The following is a 17830-nucleotide window of genomic DNA, read 5'->3' on the forward strand; positions in this document are numbered from 1 at the left end:
AAAGGTTTTGTATTTTGTCAAGGAAGCAATTTCAAAATGTTTCGATAACGGTGCAATGTAAGTCGCAAAGTAATTTAATATGAGTTGCAAAAAATTAATAAAATTATTGAAATACTAAATTATATACGGAAAGCTTAATTGTTTCCAAAGACCACTGATGATGGATATATTTGAAATCTAAAATAGCTGTATGTAGTCAATCCAAGAATTCATTAGAATAAAAATTCAACTTTTGGATTTAAAATATTTTTCATTTCGAAGATAAATTTCTTTCCCTAAGACCCAATTTAGCAGATATGACTTGTTGTGTAAATACATAAGTCCATGATTCAAATTTGACAGGATTCGATGACTCTTATAGTATAACATTTATATACAGACATTTAAACCAATAATAATACTTATTACATTATTTATGATAATGGTTTATATTGTGGATTGCTAATAGGTGCTACTATGGGCTCAGTAGGCAATTGGAACGTAGAGCTCTCTCTCGACAAACGAAACTTACGCTCTATAGGTCGCTCATCCTCCCTGTGTTTCTGTATGGCGCAGAAGCATAGACGTTATCACAGAAGGATGAAGCAGCACTAGGAGTGTTCGACAGAAAAGTTCTTCGTAAGATCTTTGGTCCTCTACGAGTTAGCAACGACTATCGCATTAGAATGAACCACGAGCTGTACGAGCTTTACCACGACATTGATATAATTCAACGCCTTAACATCCACGCTGGATTGGTCATGTAGTGAGAATGGATGAAGATGCTCCGGCGAAAAAGGTGTTTGAAGCAGTAGTTGGCGGAAGAAGATGTAGAGGTAGACCGTGTCTCCGGCGGAGTGATCAAGTTGAGGAAGCACTAACTGGACTTGATATACGAGACTGGAAAAGGCGCGCACACCCAGAGGCGCCTGGGGAGACATGCTGCGTCAGCTCGAAACTCGGTAACGGGTTGTTATGCCCACATAAGTAAGTAAGTAATGGTTTATATATTGAGCTTAGACCTTTATGAGCTGCGACCAGCTTGGTCTATTGAGCACCCCTTTGTACTTAGAAGTTAAGGATATTGAAGATATGAATCAGCTATAACAAAATTTATTTGAGACATGTTCTATGCACAAAAATAAAAAGACCTAAAGAGGCATACAGCTATATTGAATTTATTGGATTATTAAACCAAATAACTTATTTAATTTAAATAAGGTGTTGAAAAAAGAATATAATAGATTTGTTGCTCTTTCCTAAGTTACAAGATTTCTCTATCTTGGCTTGGATTAGTTTATAAAATCCAAAATCCCAAATTTACACCTCAGTTTTACTTTCATATATATTGCCGCCATTAAACATATCAACCCACGTATTATTTCGGGGTTAATTACTAAGTAGTTTATTTTAGTTTAATCATTAAAATGTATACTATTAACTATCGCAGATATTTCGACACTTACTCATAATATTTTTTGCAAACAATTCCCACTATTTCTCCAATGCGGTCTTCTTTTAGTGGTGTATGTTCGCCCTGTAGTGCAAACACCAAATCGTTATTCAAAGGCGAATGGAACACTATAAGTTGATCACGTCCAGGGCTAATGCTAATACCAGTTAACTATAAAATGAAAAAAAAAACATATATATTTTAACAAAATTATCTCTGGAGAATAATAATATTACTCACATCTTTAATATAAATCGACCGATTCATATTTTTAAATTTATTCTTAGCACCATCAAGTTTGTAAATAGCAGCATCAGTTACGATTACTACGCGATCTGCTTGCTTATTGTGCTTATTGAACTTCTTAACGAACGAAGAGAAAAGTACAGCCTTGACATTTTCGGCATTTCTCAGATTTTTCACATTTGAACTGTACACTTGATATGAACTATTCTCCAGTGAATTGGCCAAATAGTCACCCAGCCACTTACGCTGCTGTCCCCAATGTTGTCTTCGTCCCTTTATAGCAGTTGCAGTTATCATTTGCAGTTGCAATTGTGGCCACTCCGAACGTGGGTATTTACGTAGTATCATATATGCACGCCAGTGATTGAATATGCGACGCAATTTCGCTTCAGCAGTACGTCCTGCTAGAGGTGGTTTGGGCCAAACTATACTCCGACCATAGTCACGCAACTTTCCAGCACCTTTGAATTTCTGCTCCAAAGCCTGTATGTATGAACGCAGTTTATAAGTTTTATATGCTCTCATTATAACCAATGCGGCTTTCATTTTTTTATAATTTTGACGTGCGATCCAACCGCGTACTTGTTTCTGCAGTAGTGTGACAATATGTGGTAGCATTTTATTGCGCTGCTGTTCCAATGAGAACAACGTGTTTGGTGAACGTATAAATATTTTAGTGTGACCATATTTCACATCATTACTGAAACCTTTCTCTTCGATTAATACACGTACACCATCACGTTCAGTGCCCATGCGGAAGTTAGGCCAAGTAAATTGTGAAATCATCTTGTAGCGTAACAAAAATTTGTCGTACCGTTGGCGATGTACAAAACCAGCACGTCGTACCCTTACATTTTCCAATAGACCCAAATAACGTACTTGATGTTGGACGCGTTCATCATCGAAGACAGTTGAGCTCTTAATATCATTGGGCTTAATGCAACGCACATAGAATGGCTCTTTTTTAAGTAATGTTTTGACAAGCTCAACCATAGAACGTTGGAATAGTGTTCCAGCGGTAAGTGGACGTTTGGTGGTTTTTTTAATATCTTGGGCACCTTCAGGCCACATCTCACTTAGATTGGCATCCTTAGAATGATGAAGTAAACGTTTAAAATCTTGATATAATGTATCTTTGTTCTTTTCTATAAATCCTTTGATATTGTATATGACATCACCGGCATAGTGAGTAATGCGAAAATCTTCTTTATGCTTCAATTCCTTGTCCATTGGCTTTAATTGACGACTACTGTAATGTGGATGTGCGCTTAGATTTTTATCCATAGCACTCAATAAAGTTTCATCAGTAACTTTGCCTACGCTAAGGCAAGCTTCATCCATAATTGCTATGATACCTTTGTGTGGTTGCTCCACTAAATCACAAATGATCTGAAAAAATTAAGTAAAAAGAAATAGTTATAATTTTATTTATAATGTCACTATCTATTTATATAAAAAATATACCTTATTATTGAAGTACTCAATATTTGTCCATTCAATACCTTCGCGTTGGTATTCTTCTTGCTCCTGTTTAAGGACTAACTCTGTAATATGATTAGCGGTAAAAAAATAAAATTCTACGAGAACTATATGACTACGTACCAATAAATAATTGTTGCATTTTTTCGTTGCAGTAATTAATGCAGAATTGTTCAAAATTGTTGGAATCGAATATTTCAAAACCGTAAATATCCAAAACGCCAATAACTGAATTAAAACGAGCTTGTGTTTTAGAGCCCCGAAATAGAATGGCGCGATTAATACGTGTTATAATCCACGTAAAGAGGCGATCATATATAGCCTTGGCTAGCGCATCCTTGCCATATTCTGCTTGTGTTGCATTGTGATCCTTCTGCATAACATTACCTCCAGCTGCAATTACTCGTTTCGTCAGTGCCGATGACAATTCAGTTTCAGTAACCTGCAGCAATTTCGCGGCTGACTGCAGATGTACCTTGTTGCTTATAACCAAGTCGTCTTCAATCACTTTAAATATAAGAAACAAAAAATTTAATAACTTTTCTTTTCACAAAGTTATATATTCGTATACTTACTTTGGAACTCAATATTGCCCAAATGCAAAATTGCTGCTACTGTGCGCCATATTGTGCTTACTTCATCAGCGGCAAAACCCAATGTTTTAAATGCGTTATTTGTGCCTTTGTAATCAGATTTTTCGTTAAGTATATCCATACTACCTTGATTCACATAATGATATTTGCTTGGATCTTTATTGAGATCATGCTGACGTAGTTCATTTTCAGTGGCACCTCGTAAAAGCTTTAAGTAAATAGAAATAAATTATTATTTATATTTATAATTTATGTAACTTCATATATATTAAATCTTTTTTATACGAGGGCGGTTTGATAAGTCAGTGACTTTTTGAATTCCCCGCGCAGTTACTACAAATGCAACAGTGCTGCCGTCAGCTGTAATCTACCAGTGGGCAACTTTTTAATATAGCCGTTCAAAGCAGACAACCTCGTAAACTGTTACGACAATGAGAAAAAGTGAATTTCGTGTGCTGATTAAGCATTGTGGCCAAAATCCACGAATTGGGATACAAACTACTACCCCATCCAGCATATTTTCCAGATTTAGTCCCCTGCGACTATTATCTGTTACCAAACCTAAAGAAATGGCAAAACTCACTACACGGGAAATTCAAAAGGTCACTGACTTATCAAACCACCCTCGTATTTATATTTATACTATCTTATGCATTATATTTTATATAATTATTACAAAATACTATAATATAAAAAATGATATATTCCCCTATCATCTTTTGAATCTAATGATTTTAGGAATATAATCGACCCATTTTGTAATATCTTAATTTCCATTAGTCGTTCCTTATGAACTTACGACTATGATAAAACATTTTTGTTATTATTGTATGTGTGTTTTCTCCTTACTATATGTAAAAATATCAAGGATTATTAGGTTAGGGAAGGTTATACCGGCGATCTCTAGGGGATCCACTTAGGCCCATTGCCTTGTGATTGTGTTCAGAGAACAGCAATATTTGGCATGGCCCAGATTTTATTAGAATAATGCAAAAGTATCTAAAATATTATTCCTTAAAAATATCAAGCAAAGACAACGTGTACCGATATATGTACACTCAAAAGAGTTGTTTAAGATGATTTGTGATTTAGAAGACATTCCCTCTTTTGTTGATTAATAAAATTTTTTATTTACAATTTGTGAAGGCTTTTGCAAAAACAAAATAAAAAAAAATTTTTGATATATTTTAATAGTTTTATATTATCAATGTTTCTGCAAACCAGAAAGGTACATTAAATCCATAAATCGTAATGAAAAGCGTATATAGGTTATCAATACCTATACCTAGATTATAGGTTAGCAACTTGTAAGTCTGTTTGGATTTTTCACACTGGGAAAGCGTTAGGCCTATATACATATACAAATAAATCTAACCATTTTTATAAAAAGAAAAAAAAAAATTAATATCGTTTACCATTTTAATTTGTTGTTAATAATAATTAAAATGTTTTTAATGGACAAAAAAGCTTTCAGCGATGGTCTGCTGGCCATAGTTCCATTTCCGCTTTTAATTGAAGCGAAAAGTGTCTGGCATATTAAATTGCAATTCGAGTAAATGACCGCAAAACAACATGTACTCACATAATATTAATATGGTAAATAGGCGGTGGAAATATGGATATAGATCGGTACGTACATTTGTAGTTTTCATACAAAAAAAAAACAAAATACTAAAATATTTATAACAATTTAAAAATTGTAAAAAGAAAAAAACATTGCTAAAATTGTAAAAAGAATATTAACTAGTGGAACGGTTAGATCAAAAAAGGCTTTCCGGTACATTTTATTAAACGAATACTGAGTACAAGAAAATAAACAAGAGTGTAACAGTATTTCCTAAAATGTAAATAAAATGTTGTATTAGAATAAATTATGTATTGTATGTTACAGTACTATATTCATCTATAGCTGATTAGAATAAAAAATTAAAATAATTAACGAAATTCTTCACCTTTGACTATAGTTGAGCCATATACCAGTTATAATCACATACTTGATATTGCGGTCTTTGGAAAGCATTATACTCTGTATAATATCAGAGCTATTATTGGAAACTAAAAACCTTATTTCGATTTTTACAGTGAGTGATAATACACAACAGCGGCCTTATGCTTCTCCTAGGAGTTAAAGGAATTTATATATATATATACACTATAACTTCTATAACTCGAGGTACCATTATGAAGACTTTGAATTAAAGAATTTTTTAGTAATTGTATGTAATTTGCTTTCTTAACCCTGTTCCAGTGTTGACAAAAATCACGGGAATTTGTCATGAATTCTTTTTTAGGTAATGAGTCACTTTACAATGTCTCTGGTGGAAATGGGTGCAGGTTTTTAATTTATTTCGCGGTCAGTTGGGGCTTAATACTATATGAGTTTATTTTAGAGTATTGGGGATAGATAGAGGATACTCTGTTATTCTTGAATGATTATTTTCAGTAATGGTGTTTGTACTGTATAGGAATATGGCAATTTTTTATCAGCTTTTATATTACCCACGATACTAGCATGATCGGTAATCCACATGAGTTCAACTTTCTGTTGGTACCGACTCTTTTCTATCATAATACTCTTGTTTGAGAAATTTCTATTTGCATTTACGACAGTGAGGATATCTGTTTATGTATAGTTATAGTTTGAAGCTACTTGACTGTAGCTTCAACTGTGATTATTGAATAGTGGGGCATAATAAGTGATCAATTAATTGAAGCTATAAAGGAAAGTTTAGGAATTACCAAAAACATATTAAATGCGCTACGCCTTATACAAATGATTATGTTTTTAATGGGAGTTATTTACATTTTAAGTATAAAGTTCTATTAGCTTGAAGTAGACTATAACTTTTTATATATGCTTTTAGTCTTTTAATTATAGTTATTAGTAATCATAAATAATTCTAAGGTTTTAGCTATTGACATAAATTAAATTTTATTTTTATTGAATTTCAAAAACTGTTATGGATTTAATTTGTTCAAATAATAAAAATAATTTCAAATAAAATTAAAAAAGTTTTACTTTTATTTTTTTATTATGTTATTATTAATTATTTATTATCTTAAGAGATTAATGTGTTGTGTGAGTGATTAGTCATACGACGAAACACTCAAAAAAATCGTAATTTTTTTTAAAATATTTTTAATTAAAAGAACTCATGTACTAAATTATACAATTAATTTATTTTATAGTTAACCATTTAAGTAAGTGCTTAAGTATTGTCTTACGCACACAGTACTCGAAAGCGGATGATAAAATATGATATCATAAATTAAAATAAATTTTGTTTGCACTTCAATGGATGTAGTATTGCTTTGAAGTGTCATATATGAAGTGATTGCAAGCAACTATGAAGTAAAAAAGAAGGGGAATAAATAGATGCTAACGTCCACATTGCAGATCTTTTGATAAACCCACATTATACTTCAGTGAGGAGTTAATGAGCCGGTAAATTGCATTCATTAGGTATGAAGGTGTTAATAGTAAAATAAATAAATGTAATTTTATTGTATATAAAACCAAAAAAAAAAAGTATTACAATTACTGTTGATTTACAGCTTTATATCTGATAGATATTAAAATAAATTATTGTTAAAAAGCTGGAGAAGTAAAAAAGTTTTGGCTGATTAGCAGATGTCATTTCAATTCTCAAAATATCATACACTTTTTTTAAGAAGCCTTTATTAATATGATCAAATTCATACTATTGAGGTCATTTAATTTAACAGTTCTTCTGTTCTTACCAAAGAACAGTACGACAGACTGTTAAGAAGGTATTATACTTTCCTTTTTATTCATTTTGGCAACCAGCCTTGGTGTGTAATAGTTACTTTTTTTTTAAGTTTCCACGAGTTCTATAATGAGTGTTGCAATTTGTAGTTTCATAGTTGGAATTTCTATATAGGTATATGTGATCTGCAATAATTACAAGTAGCCTAACTGTATGGACTCGATTGCTTCTTAAAATTTTCACAAACCTGAACTTATTATACGAAAGTCTGATAGACGGGAATGTTGGAAATGACGTCTAAAAGCTAAACTAACTAAAGAAAGTTGCAGTTTTGTAGGACACGACTTTTGATATAAGAAAATAGCCTCATTTTTTATCGTAAAATCTTTTTGAAAAGTTTATGGGTTTATTGCAAATCAGTTTAACCAAAAACTTGTATAGGGGAATAATGCAAAACAAAATTATCATTCTAAAATGATAATAGTTAAAATGGTCCCTGTGCTAAACTATAACTAATAACTCAGTCTTTTTTCGAACTATTGAATTTATTAAAAAACAATATTGGTATATATAAGTTTCCGGCCAGAGTTCATATTTTTGTTAGCAAAAAAATTCTTTGCTAAAAATATTACCCATCAGGAACTTTAAAATTTTTTCGAGTAAAATATAGATTCCGCATCGAAAAGATTTTTCATCCTTAAAGACAATTCTCCAGCTTTTATAAAATTTCTAAATAGTTGCTCATTTGGCATATTTCTTATCAACCACACCTGGTTTTTAATGAACAGGGATGAAGAGATATAGCTATATGTGATTTTGTATCGTCATATTAAGCGGTTATTTTATACCGATTTAACAGAGATAACGGTAGCGGTCTTCAATGACGGTAGCGGTCTTCACACTACTATAAACAGAAGAATATGGTATAGAAATAAACACATATATATGCTATTGAAGGCGACAGTTTTTCAACATAATCAACCGCTTCAACAGCATTTACAAGTAAACAAAGAAAATGCTATGAAAGGTGTTCCTTTCCTTTTGCCCAATCTATGCATAAGGTTGAGGAACATCGACATGTGACTAACTATAGCCACGAAGGGCAGTTTAATATTGTTTACAAAGCACTTTGAAATAACTCTCATTCCGGTATAAACTCGATATACAAGTAACCCATAGAGTAATGGGTGGAATACTCAACATCGAATTGCTGATGATTGTAGAGCATTAATGTTTTAAACAACACTAAATGATTTAAGAAAAGCTTCATGTCTCATAAATTGCAATAAAAGGGGCTTCAGTGACAAAAGTATAAGTGTGTGTAAGTATATGGATATACTCTACTTTTGGACCTTCGATTTCGAAAGTCGTAGTAAAAAATAAACCTAAAATAAATCTTTCACTGTAAATAATATAAATATGTATATATGTATACATATATGTACTCGGATGTAGTCAAAAATTTTAAACTTTCCAGTGGTATAAGGTCAAGTGCCACCTAGCATTAATTACCAGTGCTGAGAAATATATAGTGACTCTTGTAATAAATATACATATGTAATATATGCAAAAAGAGTTAATGATTGAATAATTCTGAAAACTATAAGTCTTTTAGAAATAAGTTTATCCAAAGAGAAGATGCACTTATTTAATATAATTAAATAGGATTTGGAGTTATATGCCAATAAAAGCTTTAGAATACATATATAAAATATATTCTATGTTTGTCCATAAATGCTTATGTGAATAAATTATTTTTAGGTTTTTTTTTTATAGCGTTTGCAATCAGTTACGTTTATCGTTTATGTAAATATTATCAGCAAAGTTTAAATTCTTTTCTGATAAGTTAATTTCCTTTTGTGATAGTTCCTGCCCATTGCTTTCGAATGCTAGCACTCTTATCAGTTTTCATATTTTTTTTCGTTTCATTTAGTTTCTAGAGAATAAAAAAACCTTACGTGTAGGGAATTTGTAGAAAATAATATTCATCATATAATATTTTCGCACTATAAATTCACATAGCAAAAATTATAGAATGCAAGTACTTAGCACAACAAAATGTTGATTGGAATGATGTGTTCACCACACCTTAGCCAAGTAAACAATTTAATGAAAAAAAAGTACCTGATAAAAACTGTGGAAATTACGTTCTCCTGATTGTTGTTGTACCACACGCGACTTTTCCAGCAAGTAATTTGTAATGATACCGCCCACAGGATCCGCTTTATAATCGAATTCAATGTCCATATACTTGCCGAAGCGACTTGAATTATCGTTACGATTTGTTTTTGCATTTCCAAAGGTCTCCAAAATGGAATTACTCTGTATTAAGACATTTTTAACCCTTGAAAGAGAATACATAATACAGATTAATTATTATTTAATACTATTTATATTTCATTATTAATAAAAAGGAGTTTGTATATTTTCAAAAAAATTCTAGTAATAAAAGTCAGTTATTTAAAAGAAACTAAAATCGGACACTTATCATACTGACCTATTGTTCTTATATTGAAAGAATTTGTAATATATAGGTAATGTTTAATACCTAATATTGTATCATTTTGTTTTGAAATCAAAGAAGTCATACCTACTGTTCTACAACATGTATATAGAAGTATATAGAACATTTCCTTAATAACACAAATATATTATATATGCATCCAATGATAATTATTTCTGAAACGACTAAGCGCAAAGCTATACATACTAACAATTAAAAGTCATAGAAGGGTTCGAACAGTAATGAAGAAACAACAACAAATTTGGAAATTTGGCTGACCATACAAAGCTGTTTTGAATATTGTCAAATACTCATTAATAGTAATTTTAGGAAATATTCGAATTTTTATTTAATTAATTTAAGAGTATATCTACAGACTGCAAATGTCAGTCTTAGAACTCGTGCCTGTCGTATTAGAAATTAATTAATTAGTTACTAATTAAAAGTCTTGTTATTATCCAGAGACTCACGTGGCAGTTTGCCTCTAGAATTGCTATAAAGAGCTTTTCAGTTTAGACAATTAATCTATTAAACATGAAGAACTTAATGTTATGTCTTTATACAAAGATATATCTATATGTTATACTTATATATTAATACCACTTGCAAAATAGTTTAGAAAAGGTATGTCAGGTTAGTCAACATTTTTATAATACATCAAAGAAATTATTGTAGACCTTCTAAAGTATATACATATATTCTTCAACATCTTGACAAGTTGAGTTGATTTAGCTCTGTCTGTCCATTACTTTGTTATGCTATTCCAATGAAGCTATGCATACATATTTTCCGTAAGTGGTTTTTGATCATTTGTCGGATTGGTATTAAGTGGACCACTATATCTTATGATTGTCATATAAACTGAACAATCGAATATGAGTTTTTTCCGTTTCTTACAAAGATTTTTAAATAATATTTTCTACAGAAAGCATTTACATTTATATATAAGAATGTACATTACTTTATTCACCATATATCGGTCGATTTAGACACATGTTTTTATCAGAAAAAATTTTTATGATATATGTACTTTATATTTGGAACTTTAATATAATTTAAAGAATGCAGTTAATATTTAGGTATAGCTCATATATAGACACGCCGATTTAGAAATATGTTTTCGCTTTTAAGTTAGAATTTAGGTATTCACTATACAGAACTCTATATCTGTGGAATGGTAAAAATTATGTCAAATTGTTCAGTTTTGGATATAATTGTCTTAGTAAATAATATTTCTAATTTATCTTATTATATAAAAAATATTTTTTTTGATAAAATTTTTTACCAATATACTACTTTTTGATAGACACATTGCGAACACAAGTACTCTCCAATTTTAATAGCTAACGAAATTATAAGCAAATTTATAGCAGCTCTTATTACTATTATTATGCATTATATTATATTAATACTTTTATAAATTATGTTATATATATATTACAACATATTATCATATATGTATATGAGACCTCAAAGCATATATGTAAGCTTTTGAAATTTGTACTGTATAGTACTGTACTACAGTAAACTATTCAAGTTAAAATCAAATTCATTTTGCAGAAATTACGATGATATAGAAATCAGATGTCAATATTTTCATACAAATCTTTTTACTTTTCACTTTTTTAGCTCTCGAGATCAAGAATAATTCGAAATGGCAGCGAAAATTACAATTAAAACTCTCATGTGAATGCATTATTAGTAAATCTGTCCTTAAAATACCTACAGTGGTCAAAAAAAGTATTCGTCATTAACTACATTTTTATAAAATGCTATAACTCTGTTATGCAAAAACGGGGAAAGCCCATTTTTTATATTTTCTATGAAGAAAGCAGCGTTTGGCTCCTTATTATGAAGTATTTTTTGCAGTATTATCTTGATATTTCCAAAATGGGTCGTAAAGGAAGAGAAGTTTAAAGCATTTTATAAAATTTTAGTTAATGACGAATACTTTTTTTGACCGCTGTATATTATGAATGAATGTAACAATTACTTTAAATTAATCGATAAATTTTGTATAAAATTGGATATGAGAGTCATGCTGTATTTTTCATATCCAATATTTGCAAATATATTCCGACTGCAAAGAGGTCGCGTTGTTACTCGACATTGTCTCGATTTGATTCAAAGTTGCAAAAGTTATAAGACGCATATATAAAAAATTCTCGTTGGATTTGCTAAAATGGATCTTAATAGTCCCGGATATGTAACAAGTAGTGATGAGTACAGCAATGACGAAGACGATTTAATGGATGGGGCTACAAGTCTGCAAAATACTTCAAATTCTGAGGCACACACTGAGTCAATTAATAACAAAAAAAAATGTCACGCAAAAAAAATGGACGATGCCAGAAAGTGTTTTGAATCGCAGAAAAAAGGGTTAGTTATTATATTGTTAATATTATTGATAATATTATAATATTATATTAGTTAATACTATATAGTTAATATTATATTGTTTTTGATCACAATTTTATTTTTAATAATAATTGATTTTCAGAAGCTTTTGCCTTGTCATAAAGCCATTGCAATCGCCTGAAATTAAAAGTAGTAGTTTATCACTGTTTCCAAATGAGGTTAATGACCCGAAGAACAAAATCAGATTCAATGATAAAGAAGCAAAACTTCAGCATTTCGTAGAGGAAGTATTGAATGGAAATGATTCAGATAATATGAAGACATTGCAATCGCCTGAAATTAAAAGTAGTAGTTTATCACTGTTTCCAAATGAGGTTAATGACCCGAAGAACAAAATCAGATTCAATGATAAAGAAGCAAAACTTCAGCATTTCGTAGAGGAAGTATTGAATGGAAATGATTCTTCAGAGAAGAACACAATCAGATTAAATGATAAAGAAGCAGTAGTTGATCTTTCAGAAGATTCAGAGAATATGAAGCATAGTGACATTGTTATTAGTAGCGTTATAAGTTTAGAAAATGGGAACGCTTCTATTATCAAAACATCAAAAATCAAAGAAAAGGTGGAGGATATAACCAATCATGAGGTTATGCAGCCAGCACAAAGTAATGATATTAAATTAGACGATATAAAATCAAAAAGTGGTGACATAAAAATGGTAAAAAATAATTATATTGAATTTAATGTTTTTAAATTTAGCAAAAATATTACATTTTTCTAGAACAACATAGAATCAAAAATATCACATAACCACAGCGTTTCAAATGATAATGTGCAAGGTTCTAAAAAGCGTTTACGATCCATTTCGCCACCATCTAATGGACATTCAAATGAAGATAAAAACATTAACTCACAAGATAAATTCTATAGTGAAATTGACGAAATGTTTGCAAAAAACGATCAGACACTTAAAACTTATATAAATTATATATATTCAAACGGCGAAAATGTCGATGGCCATATAAGGCGTTTAGCTACCGAGATAGATACAGTAAATGAATTAATTGAGACAAGAAAAAATGAAATTGAGAGACTATTTTACTTCAAACAACTTAAGGAAGGATATATGTATCTATATGAAAGAGAAAAACAAAAAAATTTAATGCAAGAAAAATCTCAAAATACAAAATCTGGTGCTTCAAACACAAGCTCTGCTGAAGAAGCAAAGTCCACATCAACGAAAGATTCAGTTGAATGTGTTGCAAACATGGGAACAGTTGAATTGGAAAAGGAACGACCTAACACCAGTGGGTTGTACAGGTAACTTCTATTTTAAAAATGAAGTTAATCTACATCTTAATACAATTCTTTTATATAAAATCTATTATAGTAAACTTCAATCGGAAAATATATTGGATAGGGCTCAAAATGCAAACTATAGTAACGCAAGTGCTAAAGTTAAAAATATTCCAAATTTGTTGAGAATTCCAAAATATTTTGAAAATCAACAGTATTTAGAATTGCGACCAAAACCAAATGTGGGACGACAGGGACCTTTTCGCCTAATTGATAACTATCGAAACCAGAATCTGAACAAACCACAACCTGAAAAGAAATTTAAGTATCACGATTTTCCCGATAGTGTAGGTTAATTTTTTTTGCTAAATATTTCAAAATTTTATCTTTTTGCACATTTTTTCAGATGCCAACACATAATAAGTCATATAATGAAGACTATTTGGCAAATTTTTCGTACAACTTAAATAGAAACTTAGGCATATGTAAAAGTCAATCAGGAATCAATCAGGATTATCAAAACAATTACCGAATGCAAATTTCTCACTATGAGTCGGAAAATGTGTCTATGTCAAACAATATTCCATACTTCCCAAGACGTTATAATAATATTCGTTCGCACACGGTAGTATCAAAAGCATTCCAATACTGAAAATTGTAAAATTGTAACTATATATAAAATTTTAGAATACTGCACCACGGCTTTCAGGAAATGAAATGAATAATGATAATGATGTGTGCCATGAATGTAAGTCCACAATTTTTGTTGGTGACGGATGTCGAAAGCAGGTGTATTGCAGTAGGGAATGTCGGGTAAATATAAATATTTTATTTTAAAAAAATTACTATATCTTTCAATTGACAGCTTAAAGCGTGGGACAGGTATTTCTAGATTTGTGGTGTTTGATTACAACAGCTAAATCATCAAATTTATCCACATTTATCTAAAGTAAAATTATAAACAATCTTTGATTCCAAGTATATAATATTTTGTAATAAATAATATGATTAAATAATAATAACACCTTAAAATGGAAATATTTTTGTTTTCATTATGAATATTGCGTATTTATCAGAGTTCGTATTTGCTTACTCATGAGCAGCTCACACTCTTGAGCAAGAACTAATTATCACGTGAGCATAAGACTTGATCATAAGCGTGAGCCTAAAATTTGCTAATATTGAAGAGCTGCTCATAAGCGTGAGACTTCAGTTTGTTCATATTGAAGAGCTGCTCATGAGATCTCGCATGCCGAGAGCTCAACTAAAAAGCGAGCTTACTAGCCAACTAGTATTTTATTACATTTAAGGCATGTAAAATTTATTACACTTGTTTTTCGTATTCTAAGCCAATTATTTCCGAAACACTATATAATATAAATTTTAACTCTTAAATTAATATAAAACGACTAATTAAGTAAACGTACAAAATTCAAATAAATAGTGGCACGTGCCAAATTGTGTAATGAACACGACAACAACAATGCCATATATTTTTCATTTTCTAGCATGCAGCATCTTCTTGTAAGCAGCGTGAGCATCAGCTCATGAGCATCAGCTTGAACTCTTGTTCACGAGCGTGAGCCAATTTATAACTTAATGACTGCTCTTGCACATGACCGTGAGCTTCTGTAATTTGACTCGCTCGTGTGCATGAGCAATCGTATGAAAAGAACTTGTTGCCTGTTCATGAGCAGAAAACAGTCGCTCATGGGTAGGTAAATACTAACTATGGTATTTATAGAGATAAAAATAGTTAAATTGATTTACCAAAATATAAAAACAAATTAATAACTTAAATTTCTTTTTTTTTAAATTTTATTTTGGCATAATTCTGCTCTAGTCTTTTAACTAGTTTTTTATCTAAAGAAAAAGATGAAAGTAGTTTAATACAAAAATATTAACTAAGCAATACAACAAGCCAATCAACAATCACACTATATAGTAGCGAAATAAGCAAATGGAAGATCCTGGGCGAAGTTTATGAAGGCACATTTATACGGCAGAGTTATAAATTATAAATATCTGAATAGATCCAATTAAAAAAATATCAATAATTCCACAATATATCGTATTTTCCATATTTATGCGGGGTGTTAAAAACAGTTGAAGTACTTTTGGAGTATTTTTTTCTGGTTCCTGAGTAATAGAATTATAAGTAATAAAACTAACAACAATAAGACATAATGTCCTTTACTACGTTTTTGTAATAGTGAAAAAGTCAGAAAAAGCCGCTTTTACTACGAAGGACCGAATATAATTCAGAAAACCATTTATAAAAGATTTATTGTGAGCGTCTACAGTTGTAAGAGTTAGCGAGCCTGGCCTATTCACTCTCTCGAGAGCTTGGTACTTGAAATTGGTTCTGATGGAATAGAGGTAGAAAAGAGTGTGAGAGTGAAACTTTTTCACTTTTGTGAAAAACCTTTGTGTGTTTATATTCCACTACACAAAATATTTTACACGATTACACAAAACAAAAGACATTTCTAGCTTCAAGTTTGGGATAAGTGTAAACGCAACTAAAAACATTGTTAACGTCAAGCTCCGCCTGTAATGTTAGAAGGGCTTTGATATGTTGGCTTTGATATATATGAATATTTTAGTATCAGATTTCCATTAAGTAAAAGAAAACCTATTGGCACAAATGTTTCTCAAGTGTGCGGGTGTGTTGGTTCCCTTTTGCTATACGATTTCGCAGAATTGTGTGATTTATTTGTTCGGAATTTAGAGACATGCCGATTTAATAACGGACTGTAGTAGAGTCTGTTAAAAGCCTTAACAATTATATGTCGATATAGTTCGATTTACGAGATATTATGGTTTAAAATTATGAACTTTTGGTTTTTTATGAATACTTAAGTTGCAGCGGTATAATAATTTTTGCATTGGATTTACAGGGCTTTAGTGACAACCAAATAGCGTCAATGACATCTATCGGACCTAGATTAAAAACTAGTTACTTTGTACTATATCCGAATTTAAGTAAAAATGTATGTTGGTTTTTGTTAGTTTTCTTTTCAATTTTTGTTTAATTCATACCTTCAATTTTCGTTGTTATCACTAGACGATCTTGAAAATAATAACACTAATGAGCAAGGAATCACTGCTTTTGATTAAAGAATTACTGCGAGAGCTATGATCGATTGATGGTTATGTTAGATACTTGAAGCATATCATTATATATAAGCAATTTCACAGAATTTGACGCTTCTTTAATGAATGTAAAGCAGTAATTTATAAAGTTTTATTGATTGACTGATCTGATGAAAAAATACATAAAGGATAGAGTCCTGAAACTATTTATGAAAACTGACAGGCTTACCAACACAATGGTAACAGGTTCCTCGGGGAAATGTACAGATCTGATGTCAATTATTGCTTAGTCTGATGAAGTGATAAACAATAATTCAGTCAAGGCGTAGAGAGAGTTTATGAAGAAACCTCGCAGTTAATAGAGAGTAAAAGTGTTCAAATGCACTTTTCTTCTTTATGTTATGTAGTGTATAGAATTTTTAAATTGGTTAATTAGAAATGTACATAAATGTCTCGATTTTTCTATCATCGCTTTTAAATTAAGGGGTTCAAAAAATATTTTAGAAACAACTTCATTTGGCACTACGCAACATTTTCGCTGATAAATGTTTCCATTCTCTGGTCTTAAAAATTTATCTAAAAAAATTTATATACTCCTTCTAGAAACGACTTTCACATTTAAAATAGTTTTTCATATATTAAAAACATACTAAAAACATTTTTAATAATATAAATATGCTATACTAAAAGCACAAATGTGCTATATTATGGCACTTTAACTATATTAACTATATAAGAATTCATTGCACTCTATAGAGATGAAATACAGTTAATATAAGCATTTAAATTATAATGTGCAATTACATAACGTTCCATTCGATTTGATTTTTTTTTTTATTGCAAATATTCAAATGTCTTCCCGATCGAAAGTAGTCGAATAGTTCAATTCTTTTAAAAAACTATTTTCGGATAATTCAAATCAAATTTATATTCAAATCGATTTTTTATTATCCAGAAGTGGTTATTGAAACCATAATTTTGCATTCAAATTATATTAAAGCATAGTTATTTTTTTTTTATTAAATTATAGGTGTGCTAAAACTATTTCTTAGATATAAAATTATTTCAAGACATATATCACCTGTCATAAATTGGTAA

General features: G+C 30.4%; 2 protein-coding genes across 4 annotated transcripts in view; one reads left to right on the forward strand and one right to left on the reverse strand.

Moving 5' to 3' along the window:
* The window catches only part of LOC119662220 (unconventional myosin ID), a 67232-nt gene that overhangs the window by 4801 nt on the left and 44601 nt on the right, over nucleotides 1–17830 (reverse strand). For all 3 annotated transcript variants that reach the window (XM_038071798.1, XM_038071799.1, XM_038071796.1), the window contains 6 exons: nucleotides 9603–9822; nucleotides 3733–3958; nucleotides 3281–3664; nucleotides 3143–3222; nucleotides 1673–3067; nucleotides 1446–1603 (listed from right to left, as the gene is read on the reverse strand). In XM_038071798.1, coding sequence (XP_037927726.1) covers nucleotides 1446–1603; nucleotides 1673–3067; nucleotides 3143–3222; nucleotides 3281–3664; nucleotides 3733–3958; nucleotides 9603–9822 — 2463 coding nt within the window. The remainder of the gene's footprint in view (nucleotides 1–1445; nucleotides 1604–1672; nucleotides 3068–3142; nucleotides 3223–3280; nucleotides 3665–3732; nucleotides 3959–9602; nucleotides 9823–17830) is intronic.
* LOC119662222 lies at nucleotides 12066–14609 on the forward strand. Its single transcript, XM_038071800.1, has 7 exons — nucleotides 12066–12360; nucleotides 12482–13058; nucleotides 13122–13660; nucleotides 13731–13983; nucleotides 14043–14261; nucleotides 14324–14449; nucleotides 14502–14609. Exons 1-7 carry the CDS (start codon nucleotides 12164–12166, stop codon nucleotides 14526–14528), a joined length of 1938 nt encoding a protein of 645 aa, XP_037927728.1. The 5' UTR covers nucleotides 12066–12163; the 3' UTR covers nucleotides 14529–14609.

The sequence above is a fragment of the Teleopsis dalmanni genome, chromosome X (assembly GCF_002237135.1).
Source record: "Teleopsis dalmanni isolate 2A chromosome X, ASM223713v2, whole genome shotgun sequence".
In the NCBI taxonomy this organism is placed as follows: domain Eukaryota; kingdom Metazoa; phylum Arthropoda; class Insecta; order Diptera; family Diopsidae; genus Teleopsis; species Teleopsis dalmanni.

Bases quoted from the DNA above. Each gene is read 5' to 3' on its own strand.
- LOC119662222 (XM_038071800.1), top strand. From the start codon at position 12,164: ATGGATCTTAATAGTCCCGGATATGTAACAAGTAGTGATGAGTACAGC. The intron at 13,059-13,121 runs GTAAAAAATAAT...ACATTTTTCTAG, and splicing joins AAAGTGGTGACATAAAAATG to AACAACATAGAATCAAAAAT. The intron at 14,450-14,501 runs GTAAATATAAAT...TTCAATTGACAG, and splicing joins ATTGCAGTAGGGAATGTCGG to CTTAAAGCGTGGGACAGGTA.